The sequence below is a fragment of the Sminthopsis crassicaudata genome, chromosome 5, assembly GCF_048593235.1.
Source record: "Sminthopsis crassicaudata isolate SCR6 chromosome 5, ASM4859323v1, whole genome shotgun sequence".
Taxonomy (NCBI): Eukaryota; Metazoa; Chordata; class Mammalia; order Dasyuromorphia; family Dasyuridae; genus Sminthopsis; species Sminthopsis crassicaudata.
This window is the reverse complement of record NC_133621.1, coordinates 281,454,894-281,474,051: the sequence shown is the minus strand read 5'-3', so window position 1 is coordinate 281,474,051 and position 19,158 is coordinate 281,454,894. Positions and strand designations below refer to the sequence as shown.

The following is a 19,158-nucleotide window of genomic DNA, read 5'->3' as shown; positions in this document are numbered from 1 at the left end:
CTTCAGATAATTTCTGTGTTTCCTTTTCCAAACTCTCTCGCAAAGTCCTCTTTTCCTTTCTCCATTTTCCTCCTAACTCTCTTTTAAGATCTTTTTTGAATTCTTCCAAGAGAGCCTTATGAGATGGGGCTCAAATCTATCACCCTTTGAGGATTCATCTGGAGATGATTTGCTTTTAGGATCCTCAGGATTAGAGGTCTGTTTTTTTCTTTCCCCATAAAAGCTATCTATAATCAGATTTCTTTTTGCTTTTTTCCTGATTTTTTAAAGGTTGAAGTCTGTTCTTAGGGTAACAGGGAGATTTCACCCAGCTTCCTGTACAAGTGATAGTAGCTTTAGGCTGGGTCAATGACTTCCTTCCAGTGTTGGGTGGCCATGGTTAGGTCCCATGATCTTCTGGAGTTTAGAAGCACGCTATTTACCTTTGTTTTGTATGACTCTCAGCTGAGAGAGTGGCTAATCCACTGGCTTGTACTCGAGACAGAGCAGCCAATGCTGCTATATTTGGCTAAGAGCTTCCTGGTAGATCCTTAGCATGTGGATGGCACACTGTCCTGGGTCCTTACACTGGACCTGTGCAGTCATCCCTTCCCACCATGCCCGGTTGAAGTAAACCTTTTCTGAAGTTCTTCCAAAATATCTATTGCTGGAAATTTGATACAGATCAGAGTTTTGATCTGGTGTTGATGTGAGCTCAGATAAAGACCTGTGCAATCTCTGCCATCTTGGTTCTGCCCCATGTATTTCTCTAGTTCTGCCTTAGACATTTCATTTGACATTTTTATTTTGAAGAATTCAGCTTCCATTTCTTGAAGTCAATGCTCCATTTGGTCATATCAGTTATCTTTTTTTTTTTTTTTTTCATTTAGCTCCAGGCTCTAAATCAAATGGAAAACAAAGGAAAGAGTTAACATAAAATGCCCGATTCTCACCTGAAAATTATAAGATGTTTGTTACCATATTCTGTTAGTTTTCATTTAAATTTCTGTCTCTGATTTAAAGAACTATTCTGAATTCACAAAAATAAGTTCTAACTTTAAAAGAACTCAAGGACAGGCAAATTAAATTTGAACTTAAAAAGAAGACAACTATTTCTACTGCATGTTAGCTCACTAGTTCATTCTAGTGCTAATATTTTAGATCATAAAAATTTTTGAATAAGAAATAATTTTGAAAGGAAATTACTCCAGAATCCACAAGAATATTTTCTTACAATTAAAACTTTTGGTGAAAAAAAAACCCACAAGCAATTCACCTTTCAATTTTTTAAATTGTAAATTTCAAATTTTTTTTCTTTTTTTTTCTTTCTTTCTTTTTTTTTTTTTAGCAAATGATATATGGTTATTTCACTTATCATTTCAAAGATAAGGCAAAATAGACACCAGAATTGGTAAATAAAAATCCTTTCAAAATAAGCATTCAGTTCTTGACATGGAAGAATTGAAACAAGATATCCATCACATTTTACTAAGTTATGCTATTTATTATGTGAATTAACAAAGGGACAGATGTGTTCCCTATTGGAACTCATAAATAATAAGTAAGGAGCCATTAGAAGGAAGATGCTATGAAGTGGAGAGTAACTCATAGTCCTGAAAAGAATTGAGAAAAAAAATCTTTTTCAGAAGCACATCTTTTAGAGGAGCAACCCTCCCCTTAAAGGGGCTCACACCATGTATGGGAGGAGGGCAAATATAAAGGAATAAGGCAGTCTGGGAAACTAAGTTCCAGCATGAGCATTTTAACATTTGCTGACAAGGGAAGAGCATAAGTTGGTTTCAGAATTCACATTAAAAGCCTATTTTCTTTTTTAAAAATCATGATACCAAGCTAATGGAGAGAGAGCAGACAAGCTAAAGAAGGCAGAGAAAAAGATTCTGGATTTAGAATAGAGAAAAAAACCCCACAAAAACCTTCACTTACATGGAAATATTTTAAAAGCATTAAATTGATAAAGTAACCTGTAAGAATAGTAAGATGTTATTTAGTTGTTCCTTAATGTCCAGTTCTCCTTGTGTTTTAATTCAGGTATTTCTAAATGATACTTAACATTAACTTCTTCAAATTCCTTTTCTTCCTTTCCAGCTTGTCATGATTCTTTTGCAGACTTTTGCTAGAAAATGATTCTTCTTGAATTATTTTATTCATTAATTCCAACTGCATAAATTTTGAGAATGCTGCGTCCAATTGTCTTTTAAGGTCTTGAATATGTTTCTATAAAATATCAATTTAGCTAATTACACAAAAGAAAGGTTACAGCTCCAAAATGTTTTTCCTAAATTAATTATTTAAATACATTTAGACACTTCAAAGATAGGATGAAACCATGGAATTACATTACTAGCTTTTATATAAAGTCTGCATAATAAACATTATTTCTTTCCACCTTTCTCCAGGTTAATTGTAATTGTAATTGTAAGTTCTATTGTGGAAACTTTTCCATTGTTACTTGTTCCAAAACCCTTTCCTGGCTAACATTGTATCTCTTGCTTTTGGGAAACTTAGAATGTTAAGAAATCAATTATTTTTGAGAAATATTGATGAGAACTGCAGGACAACAAGTTAATTGACAGTAAAATAAAATATTTCTAAGTAGTCACTTGTCATTATTTAAACAAATAAGGATGGGTTGAGAGAGTAATATGAAATACCAAATCCAAGGTACATGTGAAAAATTCACAAGGACATTCTCTTTGCCAAAAGGTATCTTTATTTATGAGAAGAATTTACGACAAAACAAAAAGATGAAATTGGCCCCAGGAGGGGTAAATAGAAATAGAAATAGATTTGGGAGAGCAATAGAGTTAGCAAAGAAAGGTATTTGGAAGAAGCCATTAAAGGAATACGCTATAAGCTGTGAGTACCCTTTTGAATGGCAGGCTAAATGCATAGAAAAGCTTAGCAGTCTAAAGAGTTAGGTATAGTAGGAAGATGTTATGGGAAGAGAGAGAGTTAACTCATAGCTGACTTAGTTCCAGAAAGAACATCATAAGCACACCTTTTATAGGGTAAATATAAACTTGGGGTTTCTCAGGGGAGGAGAGGAAGTATTACAAAAGAGATAAAGGATGCTTATTGAGATATTGAGGGCTTAACCAAACATTCTGCAAGTTTCTATCATAGATATTTTAAAAGGGAGCCTAAGTTCCCAAGATGAGAATTTTAGCATTTCTTGATAAGGAAGAGTTTTGCAATTCACATATATAGTATATGTATAGTACCAGTACACCATAGCACCAATTTGCAAATGTTATCTCATAAAAGCTCTTTAGGGCTTTCCCCTTACTTTAGGTAGATATCAGAACTGAGGAAATGTCTCAATATCATCAAATACTAGAATCTTAAAAAAATAACCCAGTAGCTTTAGATGAATTCATTTATTAGTCATTTTTCCAGGAGGAGGAAAATCTTTCCTTCCCTAAAATAGAAAAATAATGTATGGAGAATATTGTATTGTAAGTGTTTTAATTCATTTACTGGTAGAAGGTATTGAAAATCTATAACTTCCTTCTCTTAAATCAATTTAAGTCCTGTTTTATAGAGTGAATCTTTAACTTTTACATCAATTTACATTATGAACTTTCTTAACGGCAATAGTGATCACCTTGCAATCAAACTATTGCTTTATTTATGCTTTGTCATTTTAAAATCTCTTAAAGCAATACTCTTTTCAAATTGTTTCTGCCTAGTAGTCATCTTTTGGTGTAGTATTTTTATTTTTAGGATTGTAGCAGAGCTCTGTGTTCTAAGAGGCCCTGCAGATATTGCCCCTAAATGTTTCAGCACTTCAAAAAGTTTTTTAGAAACCACCTATTTCTCTTAGAAAATTGTTTCTTTCCATCTTTGCAAACCCAACCTCAGTGTATCCAATCAGAAAGCCAAGTTATGGCATCAAATGATAATCTGATGTGATGCCAATATTAATAATTATACAGAGAAAAAAAATTCATCTCTCCCATAACAATGATTAACACCACCAGCATCCCAAATCAATGTGAATTGTATTTGAATATCATATTACATTAACAACTGGATTTTTTACAATTAAAATTCTTACCATATTCTACCACTTAAAAAAAAAAAGGTTTTTAAAATGAGGAAAACTAAATCCCAGAGATGACTTACAAAATAGAAATTGATAGTTTCCCAAATGTTTTCATCTTGCTCTCCTGAATTTTCAAATGTGGCACATTCCATTTTAAATCTACAAAAGTAAATATAATTGTCACAAAATTTTGAAGAACTTTTTTAAAATTAATTTAATTTAATAATTTCCTATAAGGTTCAAGATCTCACTTGCAAAGCCTGGAAGATAGATTTAAAGAGAAGTAAAAGAGGCTCCAATTTGGTTTAATTAGAATGAAAATAACATGCACAGGTAAACATGTGAATGCAGTATATTTGGAGTAAATACAAAGTAACTGCAAAAAGGAATTAAAAAAGGAATACAGAAAGTCTTATTTAAGTGTTTTTTGGGGTGAGTTTTGATTAGAACTAGGCATTTGCAAGAGGTATATTCCATATTGTGGAATATGCAAATGCATGGAGATCAAAGGCAAACAGAATTTGGAATCTGGGATATAAATATCAAGAAAAACAGCACTTCCTTCTAAGAAACTTTTATTTGTATATATCCAGTCCTATCTTCATATATAATGACATATTTAGACAAGAATATGTATCTATTTTAAGACACTTTCCTAAAACATTGTGATCTAAAAATCTCTGTGATTTGGAGTTGTGATTTCCTTGGTGTAGGAAGATACTGTCTACCTATTCAAACCTGCAAGCTCAAGTCTTCTTAAGTTTCTTGCCAGCACTGAGAGGTTCAGACTGTGACTCAGGCTCACAGTCAGTATATGTCAGAATCAGGATTTGAACTCTCCCCACTAAACTCAGTTCTCTTCTGATTGTTTCTGGAGATCAACTTTGCAAGAAACCTGTATTTTGATAATCCTTCAGAAATTCTTTCAAACCTATAAATTACGCTACACTACAACTGGCTATGAAAAATATATTATTCCTGGGGAAAAACTCCTGATAAGGCACAGTTAGTTAAGATATTTTATGAAAGGACATTTTTTTTGGAAGGGAGGTGCAGTAAGATAGGAACATTTTATTGGAATAGGGAATTCTTCATGAGGAAATTCCTTCTAGCAGTTTGTATCTGTAACAGCTCTTCAATGTATATTTTTTAGAGAACTTTGTGGAAAATAAAACAACTAGCACAGGATGCACAGCAAGTAACAAGTCAGATATATAACATTTCCATGATTTGGTGGTAGGATATATATGTGTGTGTGTGTGTGTGTGTGTGTGTGTGTGTGTCCGCGCAATACCTACATACATATATTTAGCCGTAATTTATATAGCTTATCCTTTGATTTCCCAAAATGGTCAAAGTGAAGCACTTGAGTAAACTGACAACATGAAAACCAGTATTTTCTGAAACATGTCCTCCAAAATCTGATTTCCTACAGCTACATTTCTCATCTCATTTCTCCCTTTATGGGAGGTAAATTCTGATTGGAGCCCAAGGCACTTTTGACATTTCCAGTATTGACTAAAATTTATTTATTTATTCATCTCAAAATAAGTTATACTTAAGCAGATTATTCTCCTTTCCCATTGAAAAAAAGGAATTAAAATAAACAATTGCATGATGTTGTATTATGAATATATTTATCATTTTGATTTGCTCTACAACTAGTCATAGCAGTAAAATATAAAAATGCTTTAATTCTTACTTTTGCATATGCTCTTCTAACTCATTATACTGCTGTGTCTCTCTTTTCTGTTCCTGAGATTCCTGCAACTATAAAAGTTCCAAAATGTTTCAAACTTTTCAACTTTAAAAATGAAATCATAATCTTATCCTTATCTATGAATTAGTGATGCCTATACTTAACTATTAATATAAATTTTACTAGTCCATCAGGTAGTAGTCCATTGCATAGACAAAACGATTGCATTTATATATTCCAAATGTCACTATATTCAATTCATTTTACATGGGCACATACACCTGAAATTACATACGTAGCACTGGACACTTCATTAGTGTAGATCACAGCCTTAAGAATGTTTCTTGGGGTCTTCCAAACCAACACGCTACACTAAAGATGTCTTGTGTACAATGATCAAGGTTATGCTTTTTGGTCTTTTTTTTTTTTTTTTTTTTTTTCTTGAGGCTGGTTTTAAGTGATTTGCCCAGGGTCACACAGCTAGGAAGTGTTAAGTGTCTGAGGCCAGATTTGAACTCGGGTCCTCCTGAATTCAAGGCTGGTGCTCTATCCACTGTGCCACCTAGCTGCCCCCTCAAGTTTATAAAGCTATATAATGAAAAACTCTGAGCGATAAACACATGTTTTAAGGTAAAGTGACTAGCCTCTGGAAAAGCAAATCTCCAAGCAAAGTGATTTGTCTCTGACTCCCTTCTCTCTCTCCCCTTTCTTCCTTTGTGTCTCCCTACCCTCCCTTCTCCTTCACTCTTTCTCTCTTAAATTACTTCCTTATATAATAAGCTATTTGGTGCTTGTTTACATGATAACTTGTATGAGCTTTTCCTATTTTGCATTGGCTTCAAGTCCGACTGAACATTCTTCAAGGACAAGAGAGCATGGATTTCTCACGATCTTGGTAAGCTAGTCAGAACCTGTCAATATAATTCACAGAACTGACATTCACTAATTGATGGACTAATAATTGAACAAATAATTTTCACCCGATTCTTATTTATCGCTTAAAGTTTGGTACCATTTTGCCCTGAATTCCATTTAACTGAGTTAATCCATATGGACAAAGATTTATTGCTTCCTTGCTATTCCTTATAAAGTTTAGTCCACACCTAGTTCCTAGAGTCCAGCTTGAAAACAAAGGCTTTTATGAAAGTTAATATTTTAATCATTGTGGTCCAAAAGGAATGGGAGGAAAATAAAGAGAATGAGGGATAAGGAAAACAAAGTGATTTGAGAAACAGAACGTATTCCATTCCAATACTTATTTCAAAACTAGAAATATTTCTCAAGCATAGCAATATGAAAGAATAAGTTTTGAAAGGACTGAAACCAGTAATAAACCATTTCTTAGTAAATACCATTATACTGAAGTTAAGCAGGTAAAAGAACTGTTTTTCAACATTAGGAAGTGTTTGTCAAAATATAAGAGACAATGATTACTTTTATAAATAACTGAAAATATTGTTTCTGGCAGAGAAACAAACATTTATTAAGTGCCTATTATATGTCAGGCACTGTGTTAAGAGCTTTACAATTATTTTCTTGTTTGATTCTCACAACAACTCTGGAAGGTAAGTATTATTATCTTTATTTTACAGTTGAAGAAGCTAAGAAAGATTAAGTGACTTCCCCTAGGACAACTCCAAAACTATCCAGATGCAAAGTTCTATTCCTATTTCCATCAAGCAGCCTGTGTGTGTGTGTGTGTGTGTGTGTGTGTGTGTGTGTGTGTGTGTGTGTTTATTTCCATATATAAAAGATATACATGATTTATTTATTCTTACTTAGAAAAAAATCTCATCCCTCTGTGATGATAGATATAAATTATGAGTGAAAATAATTATCCCAATATAGAAATCATATAAATGGATACAAGTCTTGTTCTGTCAGTTTAAATGACAGGTACAAAATATAATATTGGTAAAAACAAAAGTGACGTAGTGAAAACACTTTTCATTAGTCAATGACAAATCACGGAATTTTTATATACGTACTTCACTTTCCATTTGATATATCTTCAGTAGTTGCTTCATTTCCAAAGCCTTTTGTGAAAGCATGGATTCTTCTTTTTGGGAATCTGCAAGTTCTTGTTGAAGCTTTCTTATCATATCCTGATGGAAATATGTACATAGAATTTCTGCTACTGATTTCATATATTAGTATTGGCTTATGGGAAATAAATATACCTTTAAAGTTAACTGATATCAATATTTTTATATAGAACTTAATATAGCATGAACATTTTCATGATTATCATTGATATAGAACTAGGAAAAGCCTTAGGAATCATTTAATGTAACCATTTTGTTTTGTAGTTTAGAAAAATAAGAAAATTAGACTTAAAGTCATAAAAGTGTCATCGAGAAAAGGATGAGAACTTATTAGGAAGTGTTTGTCAAAATATAAGAGACAATGATTACTTTTATAAATAACTGAAAATATTGTTTCTGGCAGAGAAACAAACATTCATTAAGTGCCTATTATGTGTCAGGCACTGTGTTAAGAGCTTTACAATTATTTTCTTGTTTGATTTTCACAACGACTCTGGAAGGTAAGTATTATTAAGGTAAGTATTATTATCTTTATTTTACAGTTGAAGAAGCTAAGAAAGATTAAGTGACTTCCCCTAGGACAACTCCAAAACTATCCAGATGCAAAGTTCTATTCCTATTTCCATCAAGCAGCCTGTGTGTCTGTGTGTATGTGTGTGTGTGTGTGTGTGTGTTTATTTACATATATAAAAGATATACATGATTTATTTATTCTTACTTAGAAAAAATCTCATCCCTCTGTGATGATAGATATAAATTATGGTTGAAAATAATTATCCCAATATAGAAATCATATAAATGGATACAAGTCTTGTTCTGTCAGTTTAAATGACAGGTACAAAATATAATATTGGTAAAAACAAAAGTGACGTAGTGAAAACACTTTTCATTAGTCAATGACAAATCACGGAATTTTTATATACGTACTTCACTTTCCATTTGATATATCTTCAGTAGTTGCTTCATTTCCAAAGCCTTTTGTGAAAGCATGGATTCTTCTTTTTGGGAATCTGCAAGTTCTTGTTGAAGCTTTCTTATCATATCCTGATGGAAATATGTACATAGAATTTCTGCTACTGATTTCATATATTAGTATTGGCTTATGGGAAATAAATATACCTTCAAAGTTAACTGATATCAATATTTTTATATAGAACTTAATATAGCATGAACATTTTCATGATTATCATTGATATAGAACTAGGAAAAGCCTTAGGAATCATTTAATGCAACCATTTTGTTTTGTAGTTTAGAAAAATAAGAAAATAAGACTTTTTAAATAAAATTAAGTCATAAAAGTGTCATCGAGAAAAGGATGAGAACTTATTAGGAAGTGTTTGTCAAAATATAAGAGACAATGATTACTTTTATAAATAACTGAAAATATTGTTTCTGGCAGAGAAACAAACATTCATTAAGTGCTTATTATGTGTCAGGCACTGTGTTAAGAGCTTTACAATTATTTTCTTGTTTGATTTTCACAACGACTCTGGAAGGTAAGTATTATTATCTTTATTTTACAGTTGAAGAAGCTAAGAAAGATTAAGTGACTTCCCCTAGGACAACTCCAAAACTATCCAGATGCAAAGTTCTATTCCTATTTCCATCAAGCAGGCTGTGTGTCTGTGTGTCTGTGTGTGTGTGTGTGTGTGTGTTTATTTACATATATAAAAGATATACATGATTTATTTATTCTTACTTAGAAAAAATCTCATCCCTCTGTGATGATAGATATAAATTATGGTTGAAAATAATTATCCCAATATAGAAATCATATAAATGGATACAAGTCTTGTTCTGTCAGTTTAAATGACAGGTACAAAATATAATATTGGTAAAAACAAAAGTGACGTAGTGAAAACACTTTTCATTAGTCAATGACAAATCACGGAATTTTTATATACGTACTTCACTTTTCATTTGATATATCTTCAGTAGTTGCTTCATTTCCAAAGCCTTTTGTGAAAGCATGGATTCTTCTTTTTGGGAATCTGCAAGTTCTTGTTGAAGCTTTCTTATCATATCCTGATGGAAATATGTACATAGAATTTCTGCTACTGATTTCATATATTAGTATTGGCTTATGGGAAATAAATATACCTTTAAAGTTAACTGATATCAATATTTTTATATAGAACTTAATATAGCATGAACATTTTCATGATTATCATTGATATAGAACTAGGAAAAGCCTTAGGAATCATTTAATGCAACCATTTTGTTTTGTAGTTTAGAAAAATAAGAAAATAAGACTTTTTAAATAAAATTAAGTCATAAAAGTGTCATCAAGAAAAGGATGAGAACTTATTTCTTAAGACCACAAAGTTCTTTTGATGATACAACACACCTTTCATCCAAGCATGCATCTTCCTCCTTGCTCATGATAAAGCATTACTTTCAGTCTGATTTCCTCATTCACCTTCTTGAGAATTATAACACCTCCAAAAGCACATAGGGGATAAAGCTTTTTATGGGCAATTCACTTGGAAGGTGGGAGAATGGTAAAGGGTACAACAATATAGCTTCTTATACCTGAAACATTAGGGTTTACCTTCTATTTTTCAGAAAAAAATTTCTTTGCATCTGGCATTATATGAATAAGGATGCCTATAAGAAAAAGATGCATTTTCTTTACTCTCATAGTTTCCCTTGAAGAATGATTATATGCACTGATATTCTTGCCAGCCCTCATACAATTACTTGAAACGATTGATCTAATTTCATGAAAGCAAAAAAAAAGGGGAGTAGATGGATAGTGGAGTGGAGGTCTTGCTAGCTACTATTTATATCTTCAACTCTGTTTGCCAAGTCTTCAGAGAAGTTCAATTTTAAGAAAGGATAGAAATTATACCCCTGGTTGCAGTCAATGGACAGAAAAATGGGGAAAATTATAGAAAATATGGTACCTCTTCCACTTTTTGATATACAGTATGGTGCAAGGTCAGTGCTAAAGAGAATTTCATGTTATCCTGTAACCTAGCCGGAAGACTAATATACACACATATATATTACATACATAGATGAACATATACACACAAAATACAAACATATATACAAACATATATATATATATATATGTATATAGGTGTGTGCATTACTATTCATGTTATTAAAAACACATATATATGGGTGTGTGCATTACTATTCATGTTATTAAAAATCCTGTACATTTTCACTATAAATTAAAGAAAATTATTGCATGTGACTAGCATAAATGAAGCTAAAATGTAAAAGACATTGAACATTTTCTATCTCGTTAGATAAAAATCATCTTAAAAACAAAATTCAAGTAAAGTCTAGTAACCTTTTGAAAGAAAACCATCTAAGAGAAGGCAATGTAAAATTGTCTTAAGAAAACTAGCAAAATTAATTGAATTACTACACAAAACTAAATTCCATTGTGAAATGAATAGATTCAACTACATTTTTTTATCTGAAATTGTACAGTACTTCCACTCACTACTTATATGAAAAGCATCACAGATAATGAGAACTGTTATTAGATAGTAAAAAGCTATCTATTTTCAATAAAGGAAAGGCACGGATCCCAGAAACTGCAATTCTGGTTATTATGCAAGAAGTATTAGTAAATATAGTAAAAAAACTGACATAAATAATAATGTAGTAGGGAATCAAAAGCACATTTAAAAAAGATGGCTTTATTACCACACACCAAAATTAATTCTTAATGGAATAATAACAGAATTATTGTCCTAAATTTTAAACAAAAGTAGTTGCTAATCTTTGTAATTTCATTAGAATATGATCAACTGTTTAATATTTCTAAAATCAGTTTACAGTATTTTGAATTAAAACTAGTCAATTGATAAATATGTTTCAGTGATTATGAAAAGGGTAATAACTGATGCCCTACAGCATCTCAATTTGAATTGTTACAGTACTCTTAGTACATTTTTTCAGGATTTACCTTGTTTCAGCATTTCTAATAATTTCATTGGAGCATTAAATGGAATACCAGGCAAATTATTGGAACTACAAAATGGTTGTAGGAGTCCGTAGGGTCCTACGATATTTGGTCCTTTTCGAAATTGCATGTAGCCTAGCACTTTATGTTCGATAAGAGTAAGGAAAGCTACTGCTAGGAGAATTGGGATAATATATAGTAATATTTATCAGTATTTATTTACAAGTATTTAACTCCATTTACATTTATGCACCAATACTATACATTTAAAATTTCATGGGCTAGCTACACCATATTTTTAATCAAAATGAGTCATCTTGTCTAAAAAATGGATATGGGGTTGATTTTTATCATGAATGTTTCCTCCTTCTTGCATGTCAGATTTTTTTTTTTCCTTTTGGTAGAGGCAGTTAGGGTTAAGTGACTTGCCCAGGGTCACACAAGTGTCTGAGGGCACATTTGAACTCAAGTCCTCCTGACTTCAGGACTAGTGCTCTATCCACTGCGCCACCTAGCTGCCCTCATGTCAGAATTTTGATACTGAATGTTGCTAATATCAGAAACTGCTGAAAATTCAAATTCCTAATTTATCTTGATCAAAATAACTTTAAAATTCAATTCAAAATGCTAAATGTTTGTCAGATAATATTATTTAAAGACCTACCTCATCTTCTGCCTGTTCATTTTCATATATACGTATTTGCTCTCTTAAATGGATAATCTCATCAGTTGACTCTTTATTTCTCTCTTCTACCCCATGATCTTGCTTTTCAGTAGAAGCATCAACAGTCAGGGAGCGATCCCTAAAGTTCATCCAGTTACTTTTTAATACCCTTCTTTTGAAGGCCCCTTTGTTTTGGGCATCTTCAGATATTTCTTGAAGCAAGGCAAATTCCCTCTGCTTTTGGGTTAATTTTTCTTGCATGGACTCTACTTTGAGAGATGATTTTTTCAATTTTTCCTTTTGTATATGATTTGAGAGTTCAAATTCCTTCACTTTATCCTTGGTCATCTCTAATTCTTTCTGTGTTTTTTCTAAAATTGATGTCTTCATTCTAAGGGAATCACGTCGTTGGTACAACTCATTTTTAGCTTTAGAAAGCTTATTTGACAGGATGTCAATTTTGTCTATTAGTTGGTCCTCTAAAAGGAGCCACTCTTCTTGTTCTCGCTGAAGGTGTAGTTCTGGTGGCTGATGTTCCTCATAAAGGATGTCAGAACTTACAGAGGAACTGTTAGTTTCAATTTCTGACTGTGTTTTTCCTCCGTTTTGTTTTTTACTTTCCAATCTAGAGTTCAGTATTGCATTTGGAAAAAAAATTACAAGTGATTGTGTTATATAGTGTTATATAGTAAAAATGGATACAATTCTAAAAATAGAGGAACATTTGCAGTAAACTTTGTGAGGAAATCTGAAAAACTGAAAATTTAATTTTCAGGATTCACTTTTTAATTAATATATTTTCATATTGTATTGTATTTTAAAATAAGTTTTTATTCTCAAGATAATTGCACATGTTTAACATACATTGGATTACTTGCTATCTAGGGGAAGGGTGGGGGGTGGAAGGGAGAAAAATTTCAGAAACAAGATAAAAAGTCAAAAACATCAATGCCTGCCCTCAAGATGCTTATATTCTAAATGGGTAAAATAACATGTAAATAGAATACATGAAAGCAAGTATGAATACCTGAGAGGCAATATCCGAAAAGAAGACACTTAGTTACTAAGGGCACTGAAAATTGTCAAGGAGTTAAATTTCAGAAAAACTAGGATAGATTTACTTGAAGTGATATAAAGTGAGCAGAATGAGCACAATGTACATCACTATTATGTGATGATCATCTATCAAGTGCTTTTCAGCAATACAATGATCTAAGATAATTTCAAGTGGAGAATGCTATCCACATCTGGAGAAAAGTACTTATGGAGTCTGAATTCTCAAAATGTTTTAGAAAATCAATGTTCCAACAAGTCTTTCATTAAAATAGGGGAAAAATACTCTTTCAAAGAAGGAAAAATAGCAAGTAGGCCAATATAGATGGATTTCAGAGTTAGAGAGAGGGGTAAAGTGCACGAAAACGGGAAAAGCACGAAGAATCCAGGTTATAAGGGATTTTGAGGGCCAACAAAAGGAATTTATATTTGATCTTAGAGGTGATAGGAGCCAGTATTACTTAAGGAGGAATAAAATCATGACATTTGTGCTTAAGGAAAATCACTTTGGCAGCTGAGTGAAGAATGGATTGGTATGTGGAAAGCCTTCATACAGAGAAAGAAAGAGGAAGGCAAGTGCAATAATATAAGCAAGAGGCAATGATTGCCTGTATTACATTGAACAGAAATGGACTGTTACGGGAGGTGCTACAAAGGCAGAAAATTTGTCATTAGATTGAATGTGAGAAGTAAAAAGCAGGAGTTAAAGATGAGGAAGATAGTTGTCACTAATAATAGGATCAGAAGAGGGGAGGGCTAAGGAAGAAAGATAATTAAGGTCAAGATGCATATGGCAATCCCATTTGAGATGTCCAAAAAACCCACAGTGATGTATAGCAGAAACTTGAGAGACTAGGGCTGATCATAGAAACCTGAAAATTATTCCTCCACAAGGGTGTTAAGGAAATTCAAGATGAGATCATCAAGAGAAACAGTACATTTTCCAAGATTGTAAGCTCCATGACAACTCAGGCCATGTCATATTCTTCCCTTATCTTCCCTAAGTTTCAAAAGTATTTTGCATATAGCAGGGGACTAAGGGCATTTATTGAGGAATTTGAAAATAACATTATTTATAGCACATCAGAATCCCTTCTTGCAGTCTACAGTCCAGTCAAAGTGCCCTCCTTTTGGTTCCACACAGGACAACAGAGAACTCCATTTCCCAAAGCCACACCCTTGTGCTCAGCTTGGATTGCACTGCTCCTTTCCTAAACTCCCTCCATTGGGATTTTATTTGTATACTCTGCTTAGTACATTCTTCTACATGAGTACTGTCCCCTGAAAATCATGCCCTGCTTTCTGCTCTAAATTTCTATGACTTTATTGTATTTACATTTGCATGTGTAGGTTGTATTCTTAAATTCAGTGCAAACTTCCCATTGGTACTTCATTGCCCACAACAGTGCTTGTCACAAAGAAGGCACTTGTTAAATGTGCTGATGAAAGACAATTATCTGTCCTTTAAAAATAATATGATGAAGTGACAGTGGGCACTCACTGGAAACTATTCCAGACAGGAAGATAGAGCATGCCCCCATAGAGTAAAAGGGATTAATAAAGAAGGCTCATTACAGTATTTTCACTGATTTTTTACTTTTGATTTCCTAACCTCAAATTCTCTGTTATAGTGCGCTTCAATGTAAGAGAAATGCTTTTAAGCCTTTATTAAACTTATGAGTTCCATACCTGCCTCTATAGTATTCTTTATCACATTTTACTTTTTGATGATTTGACCTGGATTTAGGTTTTCTTCTTTTCGAGAATTTTTCCTGTGATCGCCTAACAGTGGTTTGTAAACTATTCTTCACTACTCTTGTCATTTGTACCAATTGTGATTTGTTTTGATGTTTTACTGATAAACCACATGAAAGAACTACTTTCTGATGTCTCTGAAGGCGAGGAGAACCTATATAGACAAAAACACAAGTAAATAAAAATATTAGGATTTTAAAATCTGCATGACAGTAGCAGTATACTTAGAATTCAGATTCTCTGGCACTGATAAAATCAGTATTATTTTCCCAAGACAAACAAAATCTCTAATTTACACATTAATTTAAAAAAAAAATTATTTGAAACCTCAGATTTTTCTCACAATATAAGAAAAAATATCTGTGAAAAGTAAACATACTGATATGAACTGTGATTGGGACAAATAAGATTAATAAACATATATTATACATATGCTAAATTACTTTAAAAGTAACATAAATGTGTTTTACTCCAAATAGTTCCATGTCAGCATTTCTTATTCTTTAGAAACTTATAATGTAAATCGGTATACATCATTCATACAATAATCTTTTTCCTCATTTATTCATTGGTCAATCTTCTAACTTTAACCCAAATATAGCTGAGGCACCAGAAGAAAGTTGAAAAACAAAAAACAAAAAACAAAAAAAAAAAACACTTGCCCTTTCAGGAAAATTCCTGCCTCAAAACCTAGGTACTTTATTCTTCAGAGAGTTACATAACTAAATTTAGAACTAACCCAGAATTACAAAATTGAGTTATATCAAGTTACATATTTAACAGATTTGATTATCAGATTTTCTTTGGCAACTTTCAATTCATATATTTCAGTGTTCAATTCAACAGTTGCCAGTTTAAGGGAAAGCTAAGATTCCAAGATTCAAAGCAAAAGAAGAAACAGCAAAAGCCTGTTTGCTCACAAGTGCCTCCTTGCTCACAATTCCCATGTTTCAAATGTGCATTTCAGTCCCCTAATCTCTCATGAACCATTGAATTCACATCCATCATTTAAAACATAACACAAATGCTACTTTCAAAAAGTTTTTTCTTTGATAGCTGATGCTCTTTCGTACTTTATACCTCAAATAGCAGTGTGACTGTACAATTTATTTGAATATTATTTATTTTTATTAAGTATTTATGTATTTTTTCCTATTACATTTGTCTACGTAGGCTCTATCCCCCTAGTAGATTGCATACTCATTGAGGAAAAGAACTGTTTCTTATCTCAAATTTGTGAATTTGGCACACACTAGATTCTTAATTCTTTTTGCATTGAAAGTGGTAGGTCATCCTTGAGAGCTTCTGTGGTTGAAAAATCACCACACTGAAGCTAATGAAATCCTTTTTAGCTTGGCAAGGTCTATTAAAGCTTAGACTCTGTCAGATCCTCCAAGAACCCAAAGTCACTTCTATTCTATTATAGGTCAATGGACTAGAACTTCAGAACTATTGTCTTAGCTATAAATACATATTTGGTTTCTGTTTAACATTGGTATTCTGTTAGAAAATTTAAAAATATTCTTACCCTGAACACTATTTGAGGGAGGCAAATCATAATCCTCTGTATCTGTGTTATGTGACTGAGTGAGGTCATCAAGAGCATATGAAGTCATCTCTACTTCGTCCTATAAAATATATAAAAGTACTATCAAATAATAAACTTAAATAAAATCATTGTAAAATAAACTTTAAAGCAATCAGAAAGAATACTATTTATGTAGTCAATGAATAACATTTATATAGTACTTTAAGATATTTCACAACAGTTATCTCTTATACATTATCTCATAGCATTCTCACAACAATTTTGTGAGAAAAGCACTATTTTACAAATGAGGAAATAAGGTATAAGAGAGATTAGGTGATTTGTCCATTTAGTTAGCTAAGAACCCAAGAATAGATTCAAACTTAGGTCCTCCTTTTGACTATTCACTAGGCCATATACCTAACTAGAAGCTGGATTATCAACCTTATAAAAATTATCACAAATACTCAAAATATCTCTTACAAATATTTATAGGGGAGAAACGAAAGAAAAGCCAGCAACCTAATTAGTTTTTTGGCATTTACAAAGGACGCATTTCACAAAAAGACTTCCTAAAAGTATTTTCTGATGAAATGCTCCTATGCTCCATAATGTAGAAAAGGGATCTCATATGTTCATGAAAAATTGTATTATTTTCTACATTGATTTATATTTTCAGCAGTTTTTACATTACCTTATTTTTTTCATTTGGTGTATTCTTCACAAGCCTAAAAGACAAATATTTGATTTCAGTGTGTACATAAAAATATAGTGTCATTGCAATTATTTGGTTAATATGTAATTATTTCAAAATCCTATGCTTTTTCACACTTCTAGTCAGTAAAATAAGATACAGACTATTATATCTCATAGTCATATAATAAATGTTTATCTTTGCCTATTGAACAGTTTTTAAGAGGAAAAAAAATTCTGAAATAACAGCTGGTTTTTCCCATTAAAGAAAATTTCAAAATAAATGTCAGCCATAACATCTTAAATTGTAACACCAATTATTTACTTTTTCAACTGTTCATGTCCCAACTGCTTGTTAGTAAGATTCCAAAAGAATAAGAATTTGAGAATAATCCCATCATGCTTGTTAGAATAAAATAAGTCATCAGCAAATGTTAAATTATGTCCATAATGTTTCACTGTATTCTAAGTTTTAGAAAATATTAACCATGGTAACCAACATAATCATATTTTTTTTGGTAATTCAAGTTACATTGTGCCTTGTGTTGTATTTACTATATTGTAAGCTCCAAGAAGTCAGGTACTATCTTACTTATGTGTTTCTTTTTCCTAGGGTTTAGAATAAGATTCTCCACATTGTATGTATGTGGCTAGTGATTTTTAAACAAGTTTACCAGAACATTAGATGGACTCCTTGTGGAAATTACTCTGATAGAATGTTGATGAGACTATACACAAATCTTCTGAAGTAGTGAAGTAGGAAACTTAAATGTGATTAAACAGAATAACAAATTTCAAAGACAGAAATTCTATGAAATGATTGGCTCTTTCTAGGTTAATTAAAAAAACAAAAAACAAAAAACAAAAACAAGATATGTCCTACAGATTAAGAGTTAGAAAAAGGAATTCAAAATAAGTAAATTATGATTAATTATATGTGAAGAAAATGGGTTCTCTCACTTTTCAGGGGCTCAGTCAACTATTATATTAATAGTAATGGTAAGTTAAATGGAGTATATGTTGCTATCCATCCATATCCCCATTGCTTTTCTCTATACTGTTCAGTGGTTCAAGAAGTGTCGAAGTATGATCTCTTTCAATAAAAACTATTGTAATAAAAGCAGTCATTAATAGAATACTCTGCTGCATGCTGCATAATATATTTATTGGGTTTATAATGATAGTGATATATTTCTATAGCAATTTCCAAAGAACTTAGCTTCCTTAGCTTGCTCATCATATTATCCCCCAAGTCATAAACTTTTAATGGTCCCCCCTCTTTTGAAGTACATCAAAACTATACTGCCTGGCTATGTGAAGCTCCTTTATATTCAAGCCTACAGTCTTAATCCAAGGAACACTCCTCAGAATACAAGGTCCTTTCCAGTTAGATCTGTTTCCTCAATCTAGGAATAGGTTGCTTATTTTTCACCCAACCTTTTTACCTGTTTTTTCAACAGTGTTTCTTATTTCCTGCTTATATTATGGCTAAAATCCACTTAAAACTGGGTTGTTGTGATTGGACTTTATAACTATAACTATAACTATAACTATATATATATATATACATATATATATGTATATATATATATATGTATGTATGTATGTATGTATATATATATATATATATATATATATATATATATATATATATATATATATATATATATATATATATAGTATTTGCACACAAATTGTTTAATCAAGACAGATTTCTTGATGTGTGCCAGTAATGGCATAGTCTTATTATG

General features: G+C 31.9%; 2 protein-coding genes across 4 annotated transcripts in view; both read right to left on the bottom strand.

Moving 5' to 3' along the window:
• Positions 1-1,444: 1,444 nt before the first annotated feature.
• On the bottom strand, positions 1,445-9,032 carry LOC141544755 (uncharacterized). Its single transcript, XM_074271274.1, has 5 exons — positions 8,717-9,032; positions 7,733-7,849; positions 5,748-5,815; positions 4,126-4,204; positions 1,445-2,214 (listed from the first exon to the last, which is right to left on the bottom strand). The coding sequence occupies exons 1-5, from the start codon at positions 8,873-8,875 to the stop codon at positions 2,035-2,037; spliced, it is 603 nt and encodes a 200-aa protein (XP_074127375.1). The 5' UTR covers positions 8,876-9,032; the 3' UTR covers positions 1,445-2,034.
• A 638-nt stretch (positions 9,033-9,670) lies between these two features.
• LOC141544748 (uncharacterized) overlaps positions 9,671-19,158 on the bottom strand; it is a 101,048-nt gene continuing 91,560 nt past the window's right edge. For all 3 annotated transcript variants that reach the window (XM_074271252.1, XM_074271254.1, XM_074271253.1), the window contains 5 exons: positions 17,409-17,442; positions 16,715-16,814; positions 15,121-15,340; positions 12,379-13,003; positions 9,671-9,814 (listed from right to left, as the gene is read on the bottom strand). In XM_074271252.1, the coding sequence (XP_074127353.1) occupies positions 9,686-9,814; positions 12,379-13,003; positions 15,121-15,340; positions 16,715-16,814; positions 17,409-17,442 (1,108 nt within the window). In that variant the 3' untranslated portion in view covers positions 9,671-9,685. The remainder of the gene's footprint in view (positions 9,815-12,378; positions 13,004-15,120; positions 15,341-16,714; positions 16,815-17,408; positions 17,443-19,158) is intronic.